Source organism: Lissotriton vulgaris, chromosome 3_1, assembly GCF_964263255.1.
Source record: "Lissotriton vulgaris chromosome 3_1, aLisVul1.2, whole genome shotgun sequence".
Classification (NCBI taxonomy): Eukaryota; Metazoa; Chordata; class Amphibia; order Caudata; family Salamandridae; genus Lissotriton; species Lissotriton vulgaris.
The window spans coordinates 719211107-719237022 of NC_141689.1; the positions used below are offsets into that span (position 1 = coordinate 719211107).

Genomic DNA, 25916 nt, shown 5'->3' on the forward strand with positions numbered 1-25916 from the left:
ATGAGAATGATCCAGACCAGTTGATGAAAAGTGCTGACCCAAAGCCCCTCTATATATAATATGTGCACATTTTTTCTCTGTTTCTGTATTGTTGTTAATGTGAGGTTAGGGAAGCCGCTAAAGTAGCCTCGATATCAACCTAACAATATGGTGATGCTTGATGGTGTGTTCCCTTTGCCAACTTCCACTCCAGAGGCTTTACCTATTAGAGTCTGGGGAATGGATGACCAAGCAGCTCAAGACTATTCGGTCTTTTGGACCCATACATGCCTCAAACACAGAGAATACGCTTTACCTAACGAGGAAAGTGCAAAAGGAGACTTGGCAAACTGAAAGAAAATGGAAGTCCAGTTTTGCTCGCCAGGCAGCTTCTTCTGTAAGGACTTGTCGGTTCTCAGCTGCCGAGTAACGGTAAGATGTGCCTCATTCACGGGTGTAACTTGGTCAATCAAATGTCCAACGCAACCCAGTTAGAATGACAGACACTGTCACAGTTCATGTTACAATAGACATAGTGTACGACAAGCAAAACAAATGATATGCTACCCAACCAGCTTCCAGTTTGCCAATAGTCCAACATCTACTGCATAATTTGCAGATTTCAACAAAGGTTCTAGTTCAAAGTGTTCAAAACCTACTTAAAAAAACACAGTTGTATGTGTGGTACAAAGCAGTGGCAGATACATTAAAAAAGTGTAATGTTCACATTTCCATTGTGGATTGCTGAATTAATGTATTAAACTAGTAAGCGAACCTGTAGCCCAGTCAGTTTTAATGACCCCGTCTGATCTACTGTAGAAAGGATTTTCTTAAAATAAACCCTTACACAACTATTGCAATTCAAACAGAGTGGAAATAACGATTCCTTCTCTGTAATTAAAATGTTGATTGTGAAAATGCATGTTACTCTACGAACATCCTTCTCCATGAAGCAATTATTTCAAAAAAGAAATCACAGTAAAGAAAAACAAAAGTATTTCACTTCTCTTTGCTATGGCAGGCTTGATTTCCGTCGAATGCAACATTGTTACTTGTTGAAGAATATTATCTGCAAGAGAATCTAGCTATTGTGTGTCATTTATGTTCAGAAACATTCTTTTTTTAGCACAGAACCAGGATCCCTTTCGTATCACGTTTTTAAAATGACAAAAAAATCTCGAGAATACTGCCACATAATGTCACATGATTTTATAGTTCTGACTTTATAATTTGGTCAATAATGCCACTTAATTTGGTCCTCTGTTGCCCCAGGTTTCTACTGGCCCAGCTAAGAGTGAAGTTGTATGCATGACTGGGAGTATGGAAAGTCAGCCCTTCCCATCTTTACCTGCACACGAAGACATGCGTCTGTGAGTAAATATGAAACACTTTTATGTGCCTACACAACACATACAACGGGTTTCTAACATAAAATGCAAAAAACATTCGCCATTAGGATATAATAGTAGAACAAATACAGCACCTGTATAACCCACTGGGTAACAAATAGAAACCATCATGTACTCCAAACTGAAATTCTGATAAATATGTTTAGAGCAATCGAATAAGTCACACTGGGTTATATATGGACTTGCACTGTGATCATAAGAGCGTTCTAAATTTGTTTTTTTAACCCACACGTAGAAAGGCTTCCTTGAACACGTTCCAGATGCCATATTTTTGCAATGACATTTTCAATATAGGCTCAATAAAGTAGGTACAAACAATTTTGGATTCCCAATATTCTGCCAGCTGCGGCCCATGCGGGTTAGTGAGGTGGGGTGGTGGGGGCGGGTTGGGGGGGATTCGACAAATGACCATGAGGGGAAATTAAATAAATAATTAATTTTCCCTTGTCGTCGTCTGCCGAAAGGACACCACCAGCCCACCACTCTTACCTGCATGGGCCGCTGCTGTATTCTACAGTCGAAGTCTCCGTTTCTTAGAAGCACCAATTATAGAAAAAGAAAAAAAGCAAGCATTTTATATAAGCATTTGCAATGTTAATTTTCTAAATGGTCTGGCTTATAACTGAAATTGCCTCTTGAGTTTAGATACTCAATAAGTCAACATACATGCAATCTGTTACTTTTCCTTGCTCTCATACATCCACTCATTGACTCATTCTTCAATCCAAGTACTTACAACACTAAACAGAAACACAAACTTAACAAGCATTGGCATAGCCAATAGGTCTCGCCTTTGGGACCTTATGAATGACAGGAGACTAGAGCAGAACTGTGAGTCGATAGAAGAGATAAGTTCACCAGGGATTTACCTTTCCGCAGATTAGGAGCGGGATCTTCTGTCTTTCTTTTCCTTCTTTCCTACAGCCCACCTCTGGTGCTTACTTTCTTTTATCTTTCTTACTCTCCGCCCCCATTCTCAGTTTTCTGCCTGGGGGCACAACTCTTACAGTTACCCGCAAGACGCTCTGTTCCCTTATATAGCCCCTTAAGGGAAGCGGGCCACCAAGTCTTCTTTCATACAGTTACTCTCCTCTCCTTTATACTATTTTGCTTTCCCGGTGCAGTTGCGCCTTTCTTTTAACCCTCCTCCCCTTTCTGTTCTACCCCATTCTCTTGTTATCCTCCCGTGCCATTTCTTGCACTCCAACTTTTTCATTCTGCCTTCAATTCTAAAGGAGGGAGGAGAGCTTGGATGAAGGTGGACCCAGCCCTGCAGCTGCCTCTCGTTACATGCTGCAAAGAAAAACAATGGTTCTGTCAGGAATCAAGACAAATTTCTTTGTAATGTTCAATACTAATAGATAGTTACAGTACATTTCACATTGTCAATCATGGAAATGTTATATACGACATTTGCTTCTTCTGTAGCCTCTGCGGTCGGGGTGTCAGCCGACCCCCTTGTGGTCAATTCAGTGCAGTACGGAGATCGATTCAGACGCTAGCTGACATCCTCCTCAAGTGATCGCTTTTGCGGCACTGTTTTCCTGATTTATCCACCGGCTGGTGAATGAATCTGCATTTACTGCCCAGATAACTCCTTGGATAATTACCTACAAGGGGGTCGGCTGACAGCCCGACCGCAGAGGCTACGGAAGAAGCCTAATTTCCTTCAAATTACCAGGTAGTCCGTCCCCTTGTCCTGATGAAGACCCAATACGGTTGCTAATAAGTCCGAACCATCTACTAGGGTCGAAACCTTGACGTTACACTATCAATCTGTCTATACTGAGTCTCAGCGGATAAAACTATTAATCGTGTTGCATGAGACTATTGATGTGATAAGATGGACTGATGTTATCTTATATGTCTATAAGTTATTTTGTCACTGCTTATTCACTTAATCACTTATCACTATCACTCACCTCAGTACTTCACCCTGACCAGATTTTCAGTTGTTTTTGGACAACCAATGTTTTTGAATTTGAATTTATTCTTGCAAATCTCCAAAAAAAGAATACCTTTGCAAAAATCATAAACTGCAGTGTGTGTTCTTTTCTTTTATTTGCAAATATCCTGTATAACATTTCCATGATTGACAATGTGAAAAGAACTGTAACTATCTATTAGTGTTCAACATTACAAAGAAATTTGTCTTGATTCCCGACAGAACCATTGTTTTTGTTTGCAACTTAGTACTCAGGTTCGGAGGGGTACTGGGTTACCTCATTATAACTAATGGTCGTTACATGCTGGCGCTGGGAAGCTCCTGCTCTCGCCGGCGTGGGGCGCGAGCCCCCTCACCTTACCACCCGCAGAGCACGAATTAGTGCCCAGGAAGCGACAGCGCAGAACACGTAGTGAGAGAGGGCCAGGAGAAGTGGCAGACACCCCTTCCAAAGCACAGCGTCAGTGCGCTTCACTCTCAAAGCTACTCACTGTGAGAGGTGTTGGAAAAAGAATCAGTGAAATTCCCTGAGGAAAAGCAAGTACAACCTTAAAGTTAAGAGCGATGCATAGATTTAATATATTATCTTTCTTAAAAGTGTGCGTTATAAACTTCAGTTGACCGTCATTGACTAAACACTTCAGTTGTCTCCAAAATGGAACGAGAACAATTGGATGCAGTTATCGAAACACATTTTGTTTAAACGCCCCACTAGATGTGTGCCAGTGGCGTCCTTATAAATCACCAAATATAAACATTAAATTTAAGGCATGTGGCAAAACTTGAAAATAGTGGGAAATAAATCTGTAATGTGGTGCTGCCCTCATGTGGACATACAGAAGAACTGGGCACCAAAAGCTGAAGGAAACAAGCGCTGAAAGACAAGGCCCGCAGCCGCGAAAGTTTATGTCTGCATGTACAGCGGTTACCTTGCAGGAACGAGCAGCGTCAGGCACGATATTTGCTAACAGATAGCGCCACTGCTCGTTCCTGCAAGGATAACGCCATACATACACGAGTACTAATAGGAAACAATGCAAACCATGCATGAGTTTCAACAAAAGCCCAGAGTGATTCCAAGAGGTCACTCCAAAGCAGCGCTTACGCACTGCATAGGCGAGACCTAAAAAGCACATGGTAGATAATTTAAAAGAATACAGGTAGATAAATTAAAACATGCCACTACCTAACCATGGGAGGCATATACTTGCAATAGACAAATGAAATGAAATGTAGCAAATAACAGAGAGGGGGCCGTTTGCAAAACTGTGCATAGTGTTGGTGTTTAAAAGTCTCAACATAGCTGCCACATTTAGAAGCAATGTTTGCTGTCTTGGAGTGAAAAAAACAGTGATATACTATGCACAATACAATTCCAAGATGACCTCTCAGCAACCACTCCATTTGGCAACTATCTTTCAATGCAAAACTATATTGTGTATTGCTGCAGACAGTCACCTGCAGATAAGAGCAATAAGGCTAATAATTATATTAATAATAATAAGCCATTTGTTAAGCGCCTGGTTACACAAACGAATAGTGTGTCCCCGCAGTGACTACTGCTAGATTTCAGAAGGCAGATGTTGACAGAGCCAAAGAGAGGGAAGGTTTACGTAGTAGGAAACAGAAACGTTTTGAGTTTCCCCCGGAATCTGGATTCGGAGGGTTCCATTCGGAGGTAGAGCAGGAGTTCATTCCACGGTTTAGAGGCCAGGTACCTAAAAGAACGACCACCCATCCTGGCTCTGGTGATACGGGGAAGTTTGAACAGCATCGCGCCGGACGATCTCCGATTCCGGATAGGGCGATGTGCAATGAGGAGGTTCTTTAAATAGCTTGGGCCTTTGCCCTGGGCGATGCGGTGCACAAAACAAAGGACTTTAAATTTAATCCGTTCCCTGACTGGGAGCCAATGGAGCTTGGCCAGAGCGGTCTTCCCAGAAGCTCTGCGAGGAAGCCCGAGCACAAGGCGTGCGGCGGCGTTCTGAACGCACTGTAGTTGGTGAAGGCCTTTCTTACTCAGACCTACAAACAGAGCATTCCCATAGTCAAGGTGGGGGGTCACCAAGGCATGGACAATAGTCTTTCTGGCTGCAGTAGGAAGGAGATCTAAGACCTTCCGAAGGACCCTCAGTATGCTGAAGCACCTACCAGTCACCTTGCTGACGTGGGACTTGTAAGAGAGGTCTGAGTCAAGCAATACGCCAAGATTTCTTACCGAAACCACAGGAATAGGAAGACTGCCCAATTTGGTGGGCCACCACCTGTGAGACCAAGCTGATGCTGCTTTCCCAACCCCCAGCAGTTCTGTTTTTTCGCCATTAAGGCGCAGGCAGTTGTTGTTCATCCATGAGGCCACTGATGACAGACAGTTAGAAAAGTTAGTGGCATCTTCTCTGTGGTCAGGCGTAAGCTTGAATATCAATTGGGTGTCATCAGCATAGCTAACAATGCCCACCCCGAATGCCTCCACTACGTGAGCCAGGGGTTCCATATAGATATTGAATAAGGTGGGACTCAGACTAGAGCCCTGGGGAACCCCATGGCTCACCTTCCTGAGGGAAGATTTGAAGGGTGGGCAGTGCATCTGAAAGCTTCTATTGGCCAGTAAGGATCGTATCCAGGCTAATGCTGATCCTGCCACCCCCATATCAGAAAGACGAGACAGCAGCGTTTGTGTGCAGCACGGTGTCAAAAGCTGCACTCAGATCTAATAGAACCAACGCTGCTGTCTCTCCTTCATCCACTATCTGTCTAAGGCACTCAGTGGAGTAGAGAACGGCTGACTCAGTAGAGTAGCCAGTTCTAAATCCAGATTGTGAGGGATGGAGGAGGGCTTCCTCCTCAAGCTATTCCATGAGCTGCCTGTTAACCACCTTTTCTATGATTTTTGAACAGAAGGGAAGAAGGGAAATAGGACGAAGATTTTGGAGTTGAGAGATATGGATACGGATACAACATAATACGCACATTGGTGGTCATATCCTAGATCCTTTTTTTACTTCCATAACATCGGCTTAAGTATTGCCACCTAGACCTATGGCCTGGACAGACCACCACCTAATTGAATGCCATCTATTACTTGAGGATCCTCCTGCAGTCGCCCCTACTTCCGCCATTCTCAGGCGCTCCTGGAAAAAGTTGAAACTCAATGATTTTCATCAGCTGCTAGACGAAGTCCCTTTGGCCCCTTTTACAGATGTGGAATCCGGCTACAACTTTTATTGTAGCTGGCTCATCAATGCGTTAGACAAGCTTATTCCTCTCACCCTGTCTAAACAACAGCGCACTCATTCCAGCCCCTGGTATGATGACACTCTTCGGCTACTAAAAAAATCGTGTAAACAAGCCGAAAGACTGTGGCGCAAGTCATATGATCCGGTCAAGAAAGCCTTGTACCGCGCCACCACCAAGAAATATCACAGAGCCATCTGTAGGACCCGAGCCTCCCACTTCTCTCGTGAGTTCAATGCTAGTAACAACCCTAGCAAACTTATCTTTAAAGCATTGAAAGACCTTGCCACCTGCAGAACCTCTACCACTGTGATCTGCTCTCCCTCCCATTGCGAGGATTTGGCCACTTTCTTTGTTGACAAAGTGGAAGGTATTTATCGTGCCTTTCCCAACCCTACTGACCCTCGACAGAGTACCACAGCTACTTCTAAAACCTCTACGTCATTATCCTATCTCTCAGAGCTTTCCATGGAGGAGTTTGATAAGCTTGTTATCAGAGTGAAATCAGGCTCTCCAAAAGACCCTCTACGGCCCGCACAATTTAGAGAATCCTCTTCCTTTTGCCTCCCCCCTCTTCGCGAGCTTATTAATTTGTCCCTGACTTCGGGTTCGGTACCCCTTGCCTGGAAACAGGCGCAGGTGGTCCCAATTCTCAAGAAACCTGCTCTGGACCCCAAAAAAGCAGAAAACTACCGCCCCATTTCGCTCCTCCTGTGGGCTGCCAAATTGACTGAGGCTCACGTCAATACCATTCTAGCAAACCATCTCCATTCTGCGAATATTTTAGATCCTACGCAGAATGGCTTTAGGCCCGGTCATAGTACTGAGACTGCGCTCCTGTATATGGCTGAACACCTTCGCATGTTGGTGGATTCGGGTCACACGGCGGCACTTGTGCTTCTCGATCTAAGTGCCGCCTTTGACACTGTCTCCCATGACATCTTACTCCAACGTCTGGTTGAGGCTGGGGTGGACAAGCTGGCTCTTGAATGGTTCAGATCTTTTCTATCTGATCGCTCCTTCAGGGTCACCACTCCCCCCTTCGAATCCAAACCACATGCGATTGCCCAGGGAGTTCCACAGGGATCGGCTTTAAGCCCCACCCTATTTAATCTTTATGTCCAGCCGCTAGCTGATGTCGCCATGCGTGGGAACCTTTCCATCGTGTCCTACGCAGACGACACTCAGCTGGCTGTGGCGATTAGTGGGGCTTCCGATCTCGAGGCAGCCAAGTTCCGCGAGGGACTTATATCCGTGGCCCAGTGGATGAATGACAATTTCCTGCAATTGAACGCTAAGAAAACCGAGGTGCTCATTGTGGGAAAACAAACTCATTTGTGGGGCGATAGCTGGTGGCCTCAAGAGCTCGGCTCCACTCCTACCCCCGTTACTGAAGTAAAAAATCTCGGGGTGTGGTTTGACTCCCAGTTGAGTTTTTCCACCCATACTAAAAAGACTGCTGCATCTTGCTTTGGGATTTTGCGTCAGCTTCGGTCTACTTTTAAATATTTTGACGCTCCCACCCGCCAACTTATCGTGCAAGCCATGATCCTGTCCAAATTGGACTACGCCAGCTCTCTCTTTCTTGGAGTCAACCAGGCTGAGCTCTCCCGCCTTCAACGCGTTCAGAACGCTGCCGCCAGGGCTCTGGTTGGCTTGCCCAAATTTTGCTCAGCTAGGAGAACTATCTATAATCTCCATTGGCTCCCAGTGGCACAGAGAATAAAGTTTAAAACTTTGATTTTGACTTTTAAAATCCTTAAATTCTCTTCCCCTCCTATTCTCCAGCAACTTATCTCTCCCTATGTACCTACTCGCACTCTGAGGTCCTCTGTTCTCCATCTTGCCACAATTCCTCGTTTTAAGAGATCTAGGATTGGCGGACGTTCCTTCCAAGTCCTTGCTGCCAAGCTATGGAATTCCTTGCCTGTCCATATCCGGGCCATCGAGGGGCTCCTTGCTTTTAGGAAAGCAGTAAAAACCTTCCTTTTCCCCTTGGCGCCTTAGTTCCGTTGTTGTTGTGTTGTGTTATTTCCTTCTGTCCGGTCCCCTTGGTTCTGTTCTCGCGCCAGGACGCCCCTTTGCTGGGGCAGCTGCGCGCGTAATAAATCCGGATAACATAACATAACATAGCATGTTGGGTTTCTTTTTTAGAGGAATAACCTGAGCTGTTTTCCACGCGTCGAGTACATGACATTCCTGGAAAGACAGTGTCACCATGTGACTGATATGGTCAATCAACATGCTCTCCATGACTCCTTTACAGCGTGCCGGCGGGCACGCATCACAGGGAGAGCCAGATTGTATGCTGTTGAGGATACATAGTAGTTCATGTCTTTCAGGAGTTTTAAAGCATGTGAGATGGGACTTCCTTATGGGGCTAGGGCTATCTCTTACGTCCACATGGTTACATGAAAGATCAACGCTATTTTTAGGTCGAGCGACCTATCTCAATGCGCATGCACATTGAGCGGGAGCTCGATATATAGCGGCTTAAACAGAGCTTACCGAGATCAGGCGATTCCCAGGCGATTTCTAGCAGTGCATGTGAAAGCGCGTGCACAATGCCACCAGCCGCTTGCCTCGCATTACCACATCAAAGGCAGCCGCGTCTCAGGCCCCTGCTGCTTCACACCCTCATGCTGCTCTCCCCGCTCCGCCCCCTCCCTTGCCCGCCGTGTCGCATTTGCAGAAGCACTATTTTTTGGGCAATGTGTTTTCTTTTTCACCAGCTTTCTTATTTGTCTTTTCATGCTCTTTATTTAGTTGGCCGTGCTTTCAGTTTCACGGCCGGCCGGCCGTGTAAAGTGCACTTTTTATTTACGATGCCCACCATACAGCCTTCTTAAGCTGTTCTTTTGATGGATGAATGTGGTTGCTTTGATTTTAATTTTTAGTCACTGAACGTGCGCTGCAATGGATTTCTTTAGCTTAAAAGAATTGTTAAGTAAGTTATTGGTCTTTGTCAGTAATGCTCCGTTTCTTTCTGCACAATATATGCAGTTTGCAGAAGCACTATTTTTTGGGCAATGTGTTTTCTTTTTCACCAGCTTTCTTATTTGTCTTTTCATGCTCTTTATTTAGTTGTGTTGGTGACTTTTTATTAATCGGCTGTAGAATATGCTGTATTCACACAGCTAAGTGGATAGTCTTATTTATTTCTAAATGATCATGGCTGGTTAAGGTTGTGAGTCAGCGCAAAAAAATTAATTTTTTATATTGTATAATCCACACTTGATGCATGCGGGTTCAATGTAATCCAACACCACATCCACCACCACATCCACCACCACATCCACCATCACATCCACCACCACATCCACATCCACCGCCACATCCACCAACACACCCACCACCACCACCACATCCACCACACCCACCACCACTACATCCACCACCCCATCCACCACCACCACAGCATCCACCACCACCACCGCATCCACCATCACCACATCCACCACCACCACATCCACCTCCACATGCACCACCACATCCACCATCCAATCCACTGCCACATCCACCGCCACATCCACCGCCACATCCACCGCCACATCCACCGCCACATCCACCGCCACATCCACCGCCACATCCACCGCCACATCCACCAACACACCCACCACCACCACATCCACCACACCCACCACCACTACATCCACCACCCCATCCACCACCACCCCATCCACCACCACCACCGCATCCACCACCGCATCCACCATCACCACATCCACCACCACCATCACCACATCCACCATCAACTCCAAATCCACCTCCACATCCACCATCACATCCACCGCCACATCCACCGCCACAACCACCGCCACATCCACCGCCACATCCACCGCCACACCCACCACCACCACCACACCCACCACCACCACCACATCCACCACACCCACCACCACATCCACCACCCCATCCACCACCCCATCCACCACCACCACACCATCCACCACCACCACTGCATCCACCACCACCACCACATCCACCACCACATCCACCGCATCCACCACCACATCCACCATCACCACCACATATACCACCACATCCACCACCACATCCACTATCACCTCCACATCCACCATGACATCCACCACCACATCCACCACCACATCCACCACATCCACATCCACCGCATCCACCACCTCAACATCCACCGCATCCACCACCACCACATCCACCACATCCACCGCATCCACCACCACCACATCCACCACCACATCCACCACATCCACCACCACATCCAACACATCCACCACCACCACCGCATCCACCACCGCATCCACCACCACCACATCCACCACCGCATCCACCAACACCACTTCCACCACCACCACCACCACATACACCACCACTTCCATCACCACTTTCACCACACCCACCACCACCACATCCACCACACCCACCACCACTGTATCCACCACCACCACTGCATCCACCACCACCACCAACACCCCATCCACCACCACCACTGCATCCACCACCACCACATCCACCACCACCACATCCACTGCATCCACCACCACTACCACATCCACAACCACATCCACAACCACATCCACCACCACATCTACCATCACCTCCACATCCACCATGACATCCACCGCCACATCCACCACCACATCCACATCCACCGCATCCACCACCACCACATCCACCACCACATCCACCACCACTTTCACCACATCCACCACCACATCTAACACGTCCACCACCACTTCCACCACCACCACATCCACCACCGCATCCACCACCACCACATCCACCACATCCACCGCATCCACCACATCCACCGTATCCACCAACACCACATCCACCACCACCACATCCACCACCACACCCACCACCACCACATCCGCCACCACATCCACATCCAACACCTATTCCACCACCACCACCACATCCACCACACCCACCACCACTACATCCACCACATCCACCACCACTACATCCACCACCCCATCCACCACCACCCCATCCACCACCACCACTGGATCCACCACCACCACCGCATCCACCACCACCACATCCACTGCATCCACCACCACCACCCCCACCACCACATCCACCACCACATCCACCATCACCTCCACATCCACCATGACATCCACCACAACATCCACCACCACATCCACCACCACCACCACATCCACCACCACTTTCACCACATCCACCACCACTTTCACCACATCCACCACCACCACATCCACCACCACCACCACATCCACCACCACATCCACCACCACATCCACCACCACCACATCCACACCTACCACCACATCCACCACATTCACCACCACATCCACCACATCCAACACATCCACCACCACTTCCACCACCACCGCATCCACCACCACCACCACCGCATCCACCACCGCATCCACCACCACCACATCCACCACCACCACCGCATCCACCAACACCACATCCACCACCACCACCACATCCACCACCGCATCCACCACCACCACATCCACCACCACATCCACCACCACATCCACCACCATTTTCACCACACCCACCACCACCACATCCACCACACCTACCACCACTACATCCACCACCCCATCCACCACCACCACCCCATCCACCACCACCACTGCATCCACCAACACCCCATCCACCACCACCACTGCATCCACCACCACCGCATCCACCACCACCACATCCACTGCATCCACCACCACCACATCCACCACCACATCCACCACCACATCCACCACCACATCCAACACATCCACCACCACTTCCACCACCACCACATCCACCACCGCATCCACCACCACATCCACCAACACCACATCCACCAACACCACATTCACCACCACCACGTCCACCACCGCATCCACCACCACCATATCCCCCAGATCCACCACCACCACATCTATATGTGTGTGTGTGAGTGTGTGGCTGTGTGTGTGTGTGTAGGTGCAAATGCAATGTTCTTGGATTTTCGTCACAATAAAATACACTGAACATAATCTTCACAAAAGTTATTTACAAACGTTTAAGGTATTGCCATTATAAATTACAATAACTTTTATTTAAGTATTAATTATTTACAAAATTAAAAGCCATTGTTATTTGTAATATCAATACATCTAAGTCACGTAAATACAACACACATTGCATTACAAATGCTATAGGTGTCACATTTGCGAAAGTTAAAACTATTGACATTGTAACTGACAAAGCTATTAATTTTGCTATTTTCAAAACCAACACATAAATAAAAAAAGTGTCATTTACAATACCAATCGCTCAAACTTTCCTAATGCGAGACCTATTGCATTTCCAATGCTTGTTAAAGGTTGCATGGATTTTGTCGACCTTGTCTACAAAGAAATCCGCTACAGAGTCACATATCTCATTAGAGTAAGTATCTTGAGCTTCAAGTCTAGATGGAACCGTGAGCTCCTTATAAATAACAAAGAGTTCTCTGGTGGGATTGACCGCTAGCTCAATTCTGCTCTTAAGAAAGATACTTTTCTCTGATCTCACTAGCTTCTGGTATTTTTTTAATTCCGTTCTATAATGTACTTTGTGTTCTGGAGCATAGTTTTTCCTCCAACTCCGTTCCATGGTTTTACATTTGGCTTTAGCTAATTTAAGTTTTTCTGAGAACTAGGGGGCAGTTCTAGATTGCCTTGCCGGGGGTTTAAGTGTCCAGGGCGCTACCTCATCCAAAGCATTGGACATCCAATTCTCAAAGCTGCTCCATGCCTCCTGTAAGGTATTGCCTAGGGGCAGGGGATGTTCTAATAGGGCATTTTCAAACGTTTCTGGAGTAAATTTCTTCCATTCCCTGCGCTTCTGCTGTAGGGGTATCCTACGTCTAGTTCCTGAGGACACATTATCAATTTCGAACGGAATAATGCTATGGTCCGACCAAATCGTTTGGATCGGAGGTGAAACCTTAATACCCTCCCAATTAGCAAAAATAGGGTCCAAGAGGTGGCCCAGTTGGTGTGTGGGGGCTGTAGATAGCAGATTGACCCCCAGGGGTTTCAGTGCTGCAACCACAGCTTGTGCCTCTCTACACTCTAAATCATCAAAGTGGAGGTTTAGATCACCCAAGATGAGAAACCTTTTATATCTGAGCGCTGATTGAGTTATCAGTTCCAGAAGTTGATCCCCAAACTGTGCTGCACCTCCTGGCGGGCGGTATATCAGTAATCCATTAACAACATTTTTGGGTCCAACTCTTATGGTGAAGAAGCCGCTCTCACTATTAGGTAGTGTAGCCTTTAATAGAGTGCATTCCAAATCTGATTTATAAATGAGGGCTAACCCCCCTCCTAGCTGCTTATGTCTGTCTAATCTAAGTAGGCTGTAACCAAGGGGGATGGCTTCGAGAGCATCCCGAGACGAGGCTTCGTCCATCCATGTCTCAGTGAGAAACAGTGCATCCGAGCCACTATTTCTCAACAGATCGTAAATCTCAGTTTTGTGTTTTTTCATGGATCTACAATTCAGTAATAGCATATTTAACTTAGCTTCTTCCCTCCCATCCCTCTTCAAAAATGGAAGAATCTGATTGCACGTCTCGCAATAAGGGGATAATGAAACAGCCTGTAGAGTATGGTAACAGCTGTTTTCCGGGCTCTGACAGAAGGATAGTAAATCCTGCTTACTATAGTGTAATGGGTCCCTATGCGTACCCATCAGGCCTATAGGCTCTAAAGGTCCGAGGGGTCCTGCCCCGCGCCCCGGTCGATCGTGGATGGGCGTAGACAGGCAGGACTCTGGCTTGACACCGGCGCAAATACGGCGCGCCCGCTGTACGCGTCCGCTTCGCGGAGTCATGGCCGTATATTTTTATACCGGCGACTCGAGCGCCAGAAGAGGCGATCCCTATCAAAGATGGCCGCCGCTGAAATCTCAGCCCGTGCCCCAAGGGATGACGGCCCTGCAGTCGGCCGGTCGTTGCGGGGAAAGGCAAGTGAATCTGCCGGCACTAAACTGAGTGCATTAGAGATGTATTTTAAAAGGAGCTGGTTCCTTCACCCTAAAGTCGGTGAATAAATCAGCAGCGCCGCAAGGGTCTTTAAGCGCTAAGCGCTAATGCCAGGGAGGAAAGGACCCTCTTTCCTGCACTTGCTTCTAGATCTCAAAATATTTTTATTGAAAATAATTTTGACATATACAAACAGTTTGTCACAATTCTTGACTGCTTAGACCAAAATATAATGTCTGGCTTGTGGTGGAGCACGAGAGAGAAAGAAAAGAGAGAGAGAGAGAAAGGGGGGGTTATCGTTCCAGGTGGGCATCCAGGGCCGCCCACATGTCCCCTCTGGCCGTGTGATTCGCCGGGTGGTGGTTGGCGGTAATGTTGTCGGCCCCTCGTAGAAATGTTACCCAGTTGAACCAACGTTTGAACGTGGCTTTACTCGTGTTTTTCCAGTTACCTAGAATTGTTTTGGCGGCTGCGGTTAGCAAGACGTTAACTAGTTCGCGGTTCTCTTTGGAGTCGAGCTCTGTGGCCAGGAAGGCCATGGTTATGCCTGGTAGGCACGTTGTATGTGGCGGCCTGTAAGCGTGTCTATGGGTTCGTAAACTTTGCGCCAGAAAACCTTGACCTTGGAGCATTCGTATAGGACGTGAGCAAGGTCCCCCCTTGCTTTGTGGCAGTTCCAGCAGGTGCCGCTCTCGCTGGCTCCTACTGTTTCTAGCTTGGCTGGGGTCCAGTGTAGTCTGTGTAATAGCCAGTATTTTGTTTGGGCTAATTGTGGGGTTATCTTGTTTTTGGATGCTGAGATCCATAGTCTGGCCCTTTCATCTTTGTTTAGTGGTCTCTGTAACTCCCCTTCCCAGAATGCTAGTGTTTTGTTGTTTAGTGTTGTGGTGCGGGGGTGATGAGTTTGTAAATGTGAGCAGTTTGGTGGCCTGTCTTGTTTAGGTTTTGCGAGTACTGTATGATGGATGGTTTGCGTTTCGAGAGGTTAGCTTTGGTGATGGCTGCCTTGATCCTGAGGAATTCATAGAACTCCTTGTTTGGTAGTTTATCTGTGCGCTGTAGTGCCTCGAATGTGAGCGGGTTGCTGTCTAGCTCTAGTTGGGCCGGCGTCGTGATGCTTCTGCTGTACCACTCTGTGTTCTCTAATGTCCCCCCTTTGTATGTCACCTTGGAGTTGTACCATATTGATTCCCATTTGGACCCTTTGATGCTGACCTCCAGTTCTCTGTCTACTCTGAGTAGTGCCGTCTTTGTGTTCCTGATGATTGCATTCTTTGCTTCTGGGTGTCTGTTGGCCGTCAGCGCCATGATTGGGTGCCCCCCCCCCCCCAGGATGCATCTTTCCAGGTCGAGCCAGACCAGGCATGTACTCTGGTGTGGGGGAGATCCAGTGTATGCCCTGTTTTGCTAGGCAGGCCATTTGGAAGGCCTTGTAGTTCGTAAGGTTTAGCCCACCTTGGTACTTTTTTAGTCTAAGTTTTGATAGGCTGATTCTGGCCTTCTTGCCACCCCAGAGGAATGAGTTGATTGCTTTATCTATTTTTTTGTGAAAGTCCGTAGTTAAGGTTAGTGGTAGCATGCTCAGCAGATAGTTTAGCATTGGTGTGATCATCATCTTGATCGTCTCGACTCGACCCCACCAGCTGATGAATTTGGTGCTCCAGGCTTCTAGATTGCTCCTGATCTTCCTCAGCATTGCCTCCTCGTTGTGGTCTAGGGTCGACCTAAGGTCTCTTGCAAAGAGGAGGCCCAGGTACTTCAGGGGTTTCCTCTGCCACGCAAGTCCGGACGTGCCTAGTACTGTTCTTGTTGTGTGGCAGTACATTGGCTTGCATTCAGATTTGTCACAGTTTAATTTATATCCTGAGACCTGCGCATAGTCCTCAATGGTTTGCATAAGGGCTTCTATTGATGTTTCTGGGCCGTTATTGGTGATCAGGATGTCGTCAGCATATGCTGCCAGCTTGAAAGCTTGTCCTCCGACTCGTATTCCTGTTATTAGCGGATTATTCCTGATCATGTGAAGGAGTGGTTCTAATGCGAGTAGGAATAGTCCCAGCGATAGAGGACACCCCTGCCTCGTCCCCCTCTCCAGGGTGAACATCACCAACGTAGTTGTGTTGACCACCACTCGTGCCCGGGGGGTTTTGTAGAGTGACATGACCATACCCTGGTATTTATCCCCTAGGCCGAATTTGCGCATGCATTGGTCAAGGAAGGGCCACGAGACTCTATCGAAGGCCTTTTCTGCATCAAGCGCAATCATGACTGCCTTCTCCATGCTGTTAGCTGTGCAGTTTATGAGGTGGCAGAGTAGTCTGGTGTTGTCTTGTGAGAGTCTGTGTTTTAGGTAGCCTACTTGCGATTTGTGTATGAGGTGAGGTAGATATGTGTTTAGTCTTGCAGCCATTACTTTTGCGTATATTTTACAATCTACGTTTATTAGTGAGATCGGGCGATTGTTTTGCGGGAATTGTGGGTTCTTCCCCTCCCAATTCATTCAATGCAGTGGGGAGATCATAAATGTAGAGGGGGAATAATAGCGAAGCAGGCAGACAACCTTCATTTAACCCATTTTCTGTTATGATTTTTGTAACGTTTCCATAAATATAAGGATCCCTTCGGAGATCAAATCCTCTTTCAGCTCCTCAGAAACATCCGCTAGTTGTTTTTTAAACATTAAATTCTACCATCACTCACCTAATGTATTCCAACACCCAGTCATTGCACATTGTACTTCACTTACAACACAAATCACTCAGGCCTAAACACCCCCAATTTCGACACACCTAACCCCGCCAGTGCACAGGCAAAGATGAGCTCTTTAACAGTCCCTTACCAGAAGCAACTACCAAAGAACAGAGGATACGCAGAAGATCAGCAGATAAAAGAAACCTCCAAACACATGTGTACATGGTACGTTGAAGCAGCTATGTATGGCTGACCCTGCATGGCTTTTGTTGCCATTGATGGCAGAGTCACCTTTATCGATGCATGTATCTGTGTCAGCTTTCATCAGAGTCTCTAGGCAATTTTTCGAACCTTGACTAAGTCTACTACTGATGAAAGTAGTAAGTGATAGTTTAATTCACAATGGATGGGAATCACTGCCATGAAGGAGCACTGAATTATTCTTCCTGTATTTTGCAAGCCCCAGAGAATTTTAAGATGTTTAAGTAGTTTTGATTGGGAACACTACAGACCACTGAATTAACTTGCATGCTTAGCGCATTAATATCTGAGTCCAGGGACATACAGCTGTACTGGTCACGGTGAGGATGGTGCTCTTGAAGTACATGGAAGCAAGTTCAAACATCAGCTTAACTGACCTCAGTAGCGGGATTGACGCTGGAGAACCATGAATCTCTCTTTCTGAGACCACGCCACCACGTATGCTGGCTCTATGCTCCACTCGCAGCTGTCTTTCTTTATTCAAAGTGGTACAAAAGGGGTGGTGATGGACGGAGCATCTGAACCAATCAAACACTCACACCCAGTCAACAAATCTGGGTTTGATCCATCACCGTTCTTTAGCCCACTCTGCCACCCCAGTTCAGACATGGCCATATGCAAATCGGTCTGACCCTGTGCCTCATGGGAACAGTCCAGCCCGAACTGCCAAGCCATGCCTTCCTTGGACCGGAAACAAGCTTCGGAGGACCGGTTTCTGGCATTTCAGTCGTCTTCAGCCCGGCTTGCTTGAATCCGGTGGCAAAGTGATCAAGGGACTCACGTCTGAGCATACCCTGCCACACTTATGGCGGACAAAGCGGTACAAAAGGGGTGGTGATGGACGGAGCATCTGAACCAATCAAACACTCTTTATTCAAAGCAGAGCTCATAATACTCAGCTAACTTCATGCTTTCCTCCTATCGCTAATCTCAACCGTACCTTTCCCAAAGGGCTAGACATTTAAAATTGACTGATTATTATTCACACTCAACTTCTACTAATGATTCGCATTCATGGATTCAAACAAGTCTATACCAATTTAAAAACCGGCTCAGTAACATTAGGGTCCAATTAGCTGCCATGCCTCTTTAAAATCCTGAATAGAAAAACTGGTTACTGCAGAACCAGGAGACAAATGATGTCTTCCCCGACTACCATCCCGCAGGTTTATCCAACCTAACACTTTTTACCCCAATTGTGGTTAGAGATTCCACCCCACTGAATAAACATATCTGGACTCTATGAGTCTTCATAGATCCAAAAATGTCCTCAACACTTCAAGCTGATGCTTCAGTTAAATTATGTTGCTTCTGCAGTCACCTGCAAAATTATATTTTTGCATTTCGTCCTATTTGTTTTTGTTTTTTTATTATAACGTGTAAATCCAAAGCTCTGTACAAAATATGAAACAGTACAATTGGGGAGATGATATCGAGGCAACCACTGCAACCACAGAATCACAGTGAGACTGAGGAAGCTAAAAGAAGTACTTTCAAAACGTTTTATTAAGCAGAGTAGATGAACGTCAATCATGAAAAGGAAAGTCCTTCCATAGATTAGGTGCAAGTAAAATAAATAACTGAAAACGAGATTAATCGCAATATGATCTCATGTCAGATAAAAGGTGTAAAGAGAATGAGTATGAGAGACGAAAGTACATGAATAAGAATGGGTCAGGGAGCGAACATTTTCTAAGACTAATAAGAAAGAAAAAGTGAGATTGAAAATACATAGGAAGCCATCGGAGCTGTATGGGACAAGGAGAAACGTGTGCTTGACGAGGAAGAGAGACTGGAACATGACTGTTTGAATATTACATATACTGAAGTGGGACAGTAATATATTTGGGCAGACCGACATGAATGGAAAAACAGTAGTTAAGACGAGAAAGAACAAAAATGTTTTGAGAGACAAAATGATGGGGAAAGATCTGCTTCTGTTCACATTACAGACATTAATGTGTCCACTTTCAGTAACTGAGGAGATCTTTTGTGAAAACTTGAGTAAACTATGTGCAACAGTCTGTAGACAAATTGAGGTGCTATCTCTCATTTATAAATGCCTGCATCTGCTAGCAAAAAGTAACACCATAAAAGTAACAACAATTCCGGGAAGGGTAAATGGTTAGCTGTCTGAGGCCCTCACCCTTGTAATTAGTTTATTCTTGCTATTCAATCTAAGCTAAACAATTTATCATTTACCACTGAATGAACATATCTATGCGGACAAAAATTTAGAATCTAGCAGGCTATTTAAGACTGGATGCTGCATAAGGGGTTAACATGTTAAAGACATTAGTCTACATCCGGGCTGACTTGTAATGTCTATTAGACTAATATCAGTACAGTGACCCTCCCAGCATCCTGGAAAGGATGACTGTTTAGAGGACGTCAGTGCCTTCCAATTAGAACTTGGTGTCATGTTATTTATATAATATCCCAAATCGTGGAATCCTAATAAACATCATCCACAATTTGTATGAAAAATGCTTCATAATATGTAATCTACTCATTTCATTTCTGTTCTGATTCAGAATATCTGATCTATAAAAAAAACTGCCAACACTTGTTTTACAAAAAGTCACTCGCCAACTTAGGGCTCACTTATTTCTTCTTCAAACATATTGTGTTTCCATCATAAAAGTTATTATCTGTTTTTTTTATCATTGACTTTTGCAGATATGCATTTCATGACAGCTTTAAATTGAAAAATGTCTTCGCATTGAGAACTTTTGCCAGTCCCTTGCCTGTGCTAATGTAACAGGTAATTAGGCAGCAACTTCTGGCATGGGTCGAGGGGTTATATGCTCTGCAAATGGGCAGCCTTGTGGCAGCATGCCTAGAAAACATTGCACAACGTATGTATATTCTAAAAGTTCAAATCCAGGTTTATTGCAAGCTTGTACTTCCCCACTGCATGTAATGTTTATTTTCTCCACACCTGAATACCTATGAGGATACTTTCAACATTTGTTTGGTCGAGAGTTTTAGACAAGAATGGCCTTTCAGGAATGCATGTCTGGCACAGCCTCGTGTCCTTCCCTGCATGTCGGTTTAACGTAAACTTTATTTTTGTGTGCAAAAATAATTATGTTTTCCGAGTTGATTTCTCAAACATCCTGTCCAGCTTGTTTGTAAATGGATAGTGAGGAAAAAAATAGAAAGGCTAGGTGTTTATATTCTCAACACACAATACCGGTAAAACCATCAAATCCTGTGGCTTTTAGAATAGTGTTGCAACTTTCAGACTAGATCTTGCATTTCACTGAAACAAAAAACAACCGCTCTTAACTAGGCACCACCAGTGACTGTCAATAGCTGTGCAGAGGCTGCAAATAACTGCGTAAAGTACACATTAGATAGGTAGAACGTAAATGTTTATGCATATGAAAATGTTTATATGCCATTATAGGTTGTAATGTGATATATAATCCCTACTCAAACAAAACTCAAACAAATTTGTATCCAGTGATATTACAGGGAACCCCAAGGGACGACCACTGATACCCATCCAGAGTCACGAACAGCAGCATCAAAACATGACTTTGAGTTTGGGCACTTTTGAGACCGGCCTTACATGGAGCTGGCACGTGTGGCAGCCTCACGTGCAACTCTGCCAGCTTTGCGAGATTGTCCCTGCTGTCTGAAAGTGGCCTGGTGATGCGGGAGGGCACAGTGCCCTCACCACAGGGACTCAGCCACCAGCTCTCCTAATGCACATCGCCCAAGCTAGTGACAAGCCTTCCCGGGGCAGGTTGGGACGACTCCTCTGTCTACCAAGTACTAGCCACCCTACAGGCAGCAGTTTCTTTACTGCGCCGCCCACGCGCCCTGCACAGCGCCTCTGTCCCTACCACGCTCGCACTAAAGTTTCAGGAATGCTGCCAGGCAGAAGTTGTGGCAGAGTTGCATATCTCCCTGAGTTACCTGCTGATGTACCCGTCTCCGTCCCCGTCGCACGTCTGGAACAGGCGCCTCATGCGCTCTTCCTCGCCGGTGCTCGAAGTGTCGCTGCTGCCGCTGCTGCTTCCCACCGGCTCCGTCGCCATGGCCCCGCTGCCCCCGGGACGTTGCGCCTCGCCCTGGTGGAGGAGAAGCACTGCACCCTGCAAAGCAAGCTGCAACCAACGGCACAAAGCAGGGTCAGGCGCGCCGCCGCCCGCAGGTCCGTGCGCGCGCTCCGCTGGCCCCCGCTGTCAGCGCAGCTGGAGCCCCGGGGCAAGCGCGTGCGAGCAAAACCTTCACGCGCACACTCTTCTTCGCGGCTACTTCAAAGGGGGTTCGGGGCGCTGAGCGCATGCGCTTGTTTTTGACGGGGAAAGGGGGAGTGACAGACTGAGAGTAGTGAGGAATGTACAGAGGGCAGAGCTGCCAAAGTGTGAGTGATGCGCTGCTGCTCACAGCTGCGGAGCACGGAGCTGGGCTCGGGAGGCAGCAGCCCCCAGCTGTGACCGTCCCATGGCAACCATAACTCGTAGTGGAGAGCAGGAAGTTTTAAGAGGTATACAGATTACATATTGTAATTTGTTGAAAAAAGTGATGTATGCCTTGGATGACAATCTGGCATGGAGGCAAATTCTGGATATTGACTATAAAATTTGAGGACATAAGGTAAAAATTCTGGAGAATAAATAACCAGTTAAAGGTCTATTTTACAGATACATCAGAGGAAGGATAATATGAAAGTAAGTAAATAGAGGGCCGTCACCAGTATAAGTCAAAATAAATGTATGATTTTTTGATTTGTAGAATAAATATCAGTAGAGACTAGAGCAACCGTTCACATGTAGCTGGACTTATTTAAGGATATAACAAACTAGCAGAGGGGTGGAGGAGGCCAACCTTACCAGGCACTTTTGCATTTCCACTGTGGGCTACGGGCAATAGAATTGCGTTCAGGGATGTGTAGGTTGGAAGATCAAGCTATGAAAGCTCACATGGCACCTTACCGGTTTGTATTAGGTGCAGTCAACCTGACTTCCGTAACAAATACCATTTGTAGCAGGAGTTTCACATTCATCTTTTATTAATTTATTAAGGCAATCAAAATTTGGTCATGTGTCAGTCAGCTGTGCCACCGCATTCTTATCTGGCAATTTTATCCTATGTTTTAAAATGGATGCATCTTGCGCACTCCTCTCTCCAAGACTGCACACCCACGAGTTGTGATAAAGGGGCATCGCAGGGGTAATGCCCGCCGGCACCTTTTTAGTACTGCTGAAGGACAGGCCTGCTAGTACTCCTGCCAGTTATACACACCGACAACAGTATAGTGGTACAGACCAGCCAGCAATGGTAATTACATGCACCGCCTTGTGCCACTAATGCTGGGTACAGTTCTGCCAGTGCTGGTCGGCCCAGATGGTGCTTTGTTTCACCTGTGCTCCGGTATATCCTGCCAGTCATGCAGACCTACTCCACGACCACCGTGCTAGGGTGCAGGCCTGTTCAGTACCAAGGTGTAGGCACGCCATGCTGTGGCGCAGGCCTGAACGCTGCCAGTATGCCAGGAATGCAGGGTACCAGCATGACCTTCCGACATGCTGGGGTAAAGGCCTTCCACCCTGAATGTTGGATTCAGAGTTACTTTCTGCCAGTAATGCTGCAGTGCATCCTAGCCCCTTGCAGTAATTCGGGGTCACATCTTTACTCCACGCCACCATGCTGACTTACAGCTAGGTGCCACTGCCGTTAATGCCGGAGATCACACCAGTATGCTCCCCAGGCGGCACCTGTTTGGATGCAGCCTATTATCCCCCTTTGTTTATAAAACCTCTCCGTTCTGGTAGGCTGCGCAGGGCTGTTCAGGCAAATGTTTACCAAGCACATCTTGACAGTGGCCGGGGCCTGTGCGTCTCTGCAATTAAAGTCAAGAGGGGGAAGGGGTGCAGTGATGTCATCCGAGAGCAACAGTACTTCTGCAGTCGGTCAAGTGCATGGATGGCTCCCACGCAGTGAATAAACGATCGAAAAAACTGACTGTAGAGTGTGAGCTTGGGTGCCCAGGCTTGGGATCCTGTGCTCCCTGCGCCACTGTATTCAAGCTAGCCTGTCTCCACATGAGGAGAAACGTTGCGTTCAATATAGGGTGACCAGAATTTTAAAGCCAAGAACCGGGACATTTCAAGAAAATAGAAGAAGGACTGCCATTTTGCTTCAAGCCAGCGGACAGAATGACAGCGCTCCTCAGCAGAGAATTACAGAACAGGCAGTTAGAACATACATAAAAAGCAATTTTTTAAACCCAGTGGCTTGCTTGTTAATTAAATTGTTTTCTTGAAACAACTGATAACTATCCCTGTTTTGTAAAACATTGAAAAGCACCTCCAGCCCTTTTCATTCGACCCACTGTAAAAACCGGGACAGGAGCCACATTTTCTGAAATCTGCAGGGACAGCTGGTGAAAAACCGGGACCGTCCGGGCAAATCTGGGATGCCTGGTCACCCTAGTTCAATAATATAAGTTCAACAATGGTGAGGACATTCTTATTATGGTTGTATTGTTGTGATCTTTTGAATGGGAGGCTGTCCTATATGTCCAAATCTCTGCACTGCACACTCGCATCTTATTATATTGGATTCATTCCAAGATGGACCCTGTTACTTTACTTAGTGACTGGCAAGGAGCGAGACCACCACGATTGCTCTCTCTCATCGTGCCCTCCATAAGCTGAGGCTCGGACGTGCTGTCGGAGGCAGCATGATTGTTTTAACTTCTGTGTAAAAGTAAGTCTGCCAGACTTTAATATTCTGATATTTGGTATTAGATGCTTACATGTCTCTTGATTAATTTGTAGAGTTAGTTGCTCAAACCCACATTACCAGCGAACTGAGCATGTATTAGATAACTAGAACATTTTTATTTGAAGGGTTTTGTTGCTACATTTGCTGCAAAATCAAGTGGTAACGCAAAAACAACATACATTACCACAAAACGAGCGTATATTATTCACATTACTTGTGTTTTTCGTGATTTTTTTGGGTGCTACTGATTGAATAGCCAGGTCTTTAGTATCCTCCTGAAGGTCAGCAGGTCTTGGGTCTGTCGTAGGCTCAGTGGGAGGGTGTTTCATATCTTGGCAGCGAGGTGGGAGAAGGATCTCCTGCCGGTGGTTGTTCTTCGGATGCGCGGGACGGTGGTGAGTGAGAGGTCGGCGGAGCGTAGCTGGCGGTTGGGGGTGTAGAAGGAGAGGAGAGGAGGTGGAGAGGTAGGCTGGGCCAGTCTTGTGGAGTGCCTTGTGTGAATGGATGAGGAGCTTGAAGGATATCCTCTTGTTGACGGGAGCTAGTGTAGGTTTCTCAGGTGGGGGGTGATGTGGCCATGTCGTGGTACATCGAGGATCAGTCGTGCCGAGGTGTTATGGATGCGCTGTAGTCGATTGATGAGCTTGGTCGGAGATCCCGCGTAGAGGGCGTTTCCGTAGTCGAGTCTGCTGCTGACAAGGGCCTGGGTGACTGTCTTTCTTGTATCTATCGGGATCCATCTGTAGATCTTGAAGAGCATGCGGAGGGTGTTGAAGCAGGAGGAGGAGACGGCGTTGACTTGCTTGGTCATTGAGAGCGTTGAGTCGAGGATGATTTCCAGGTTGCGTGCGTGGTCGGTGGGGGTCGGGGCTGCCCCCAGTACCGTTGGCCACCAGGAGTTGTCCCGGGCTGACGGGTTGGAGCAGAGGATGAACATAGGCTGGGAAAGAGTGTACCAGCATAGGAGCAAAGGAGGGTGGTATCAGCCAAGGCAAATGGTGTGGGGAGGAATAGTCTGGGCGAGTGGGTATCATTATGAAGGCAGAGACTAGGCATGATGAGTGCATCGACAGCCCTATGATTGTTCGCTCTCGTTTCTTTTCTTTGACTGAGCCTCTCCTTATCTTCCATCCTTTGCAGGCTGCCGCGCTCGTAGTGTAACCTACTCCAAATTGTATTTCTGTCTGCCTTAATTTTTTTTTTTTTGTAAAATGCCTTAATTTTTATTCTTTTTATTCCTGCAAATTGTACCTTAGTCCATAAAGTACCTCTCATTCTTGAAAGAATATCCCTGCACCCCAACAATACCTAATCTCCCATAGCCTATTTATTCATCCCATTAATCAAATGCATGTAATCACTCAGCCAACACTAAGCATCATCCCCAACTCCTATTAATTTAATCTGGAGTAAATGTCCAGGATGATTTCCTCGAGACAACAAGAACAATCCAATAACAAACAAGAACCATTGGATTAACCACTTACTGCGGGTACCGGAGTACACACCATAAAGTGCTTCAGTGTCTCATCACGGTCAGTAAGCACTATACAAATGTAATAACAATACAATATGACTCATTTCAACTCTTAATTATGGTTTTCTGGATGTTCCTTCTTATTTCCTGTATTTATTTCCCAATATAAATTGCTGTTACGATTTGTCTCAGCTTTTGAGAAAGCCCTATTCCTTCACCCTC

The 25916-nt window shown here is 46.6% G+C and overlaps 1 protein-coding gene across 1 annotated transcript in view; it reads right to left on the bottom strand.

Annotated features, from left to right (window-relative positions):
* Positions 1-21694, bottom strand: part of MCC (MCC regulator of Wnt signaling pathway) — a 1280822-nt gene extending 1259128 nt beyond the window's left edge. Inside the window, exon 1 of the mRNA XM_086961033.1 lies at positions 21401-21694. Within this exon, the coding sequence (XP_086817159.1) occupies positions 21401-21522 (122 nt within the window). The 5' untranslated portion in view covers positions 21523-21694. The remainder of the gene's footprint in view (positions 1-21400) is intronic.
* Positions 21695-25916: the final 4222 nt, after the last annotated feature.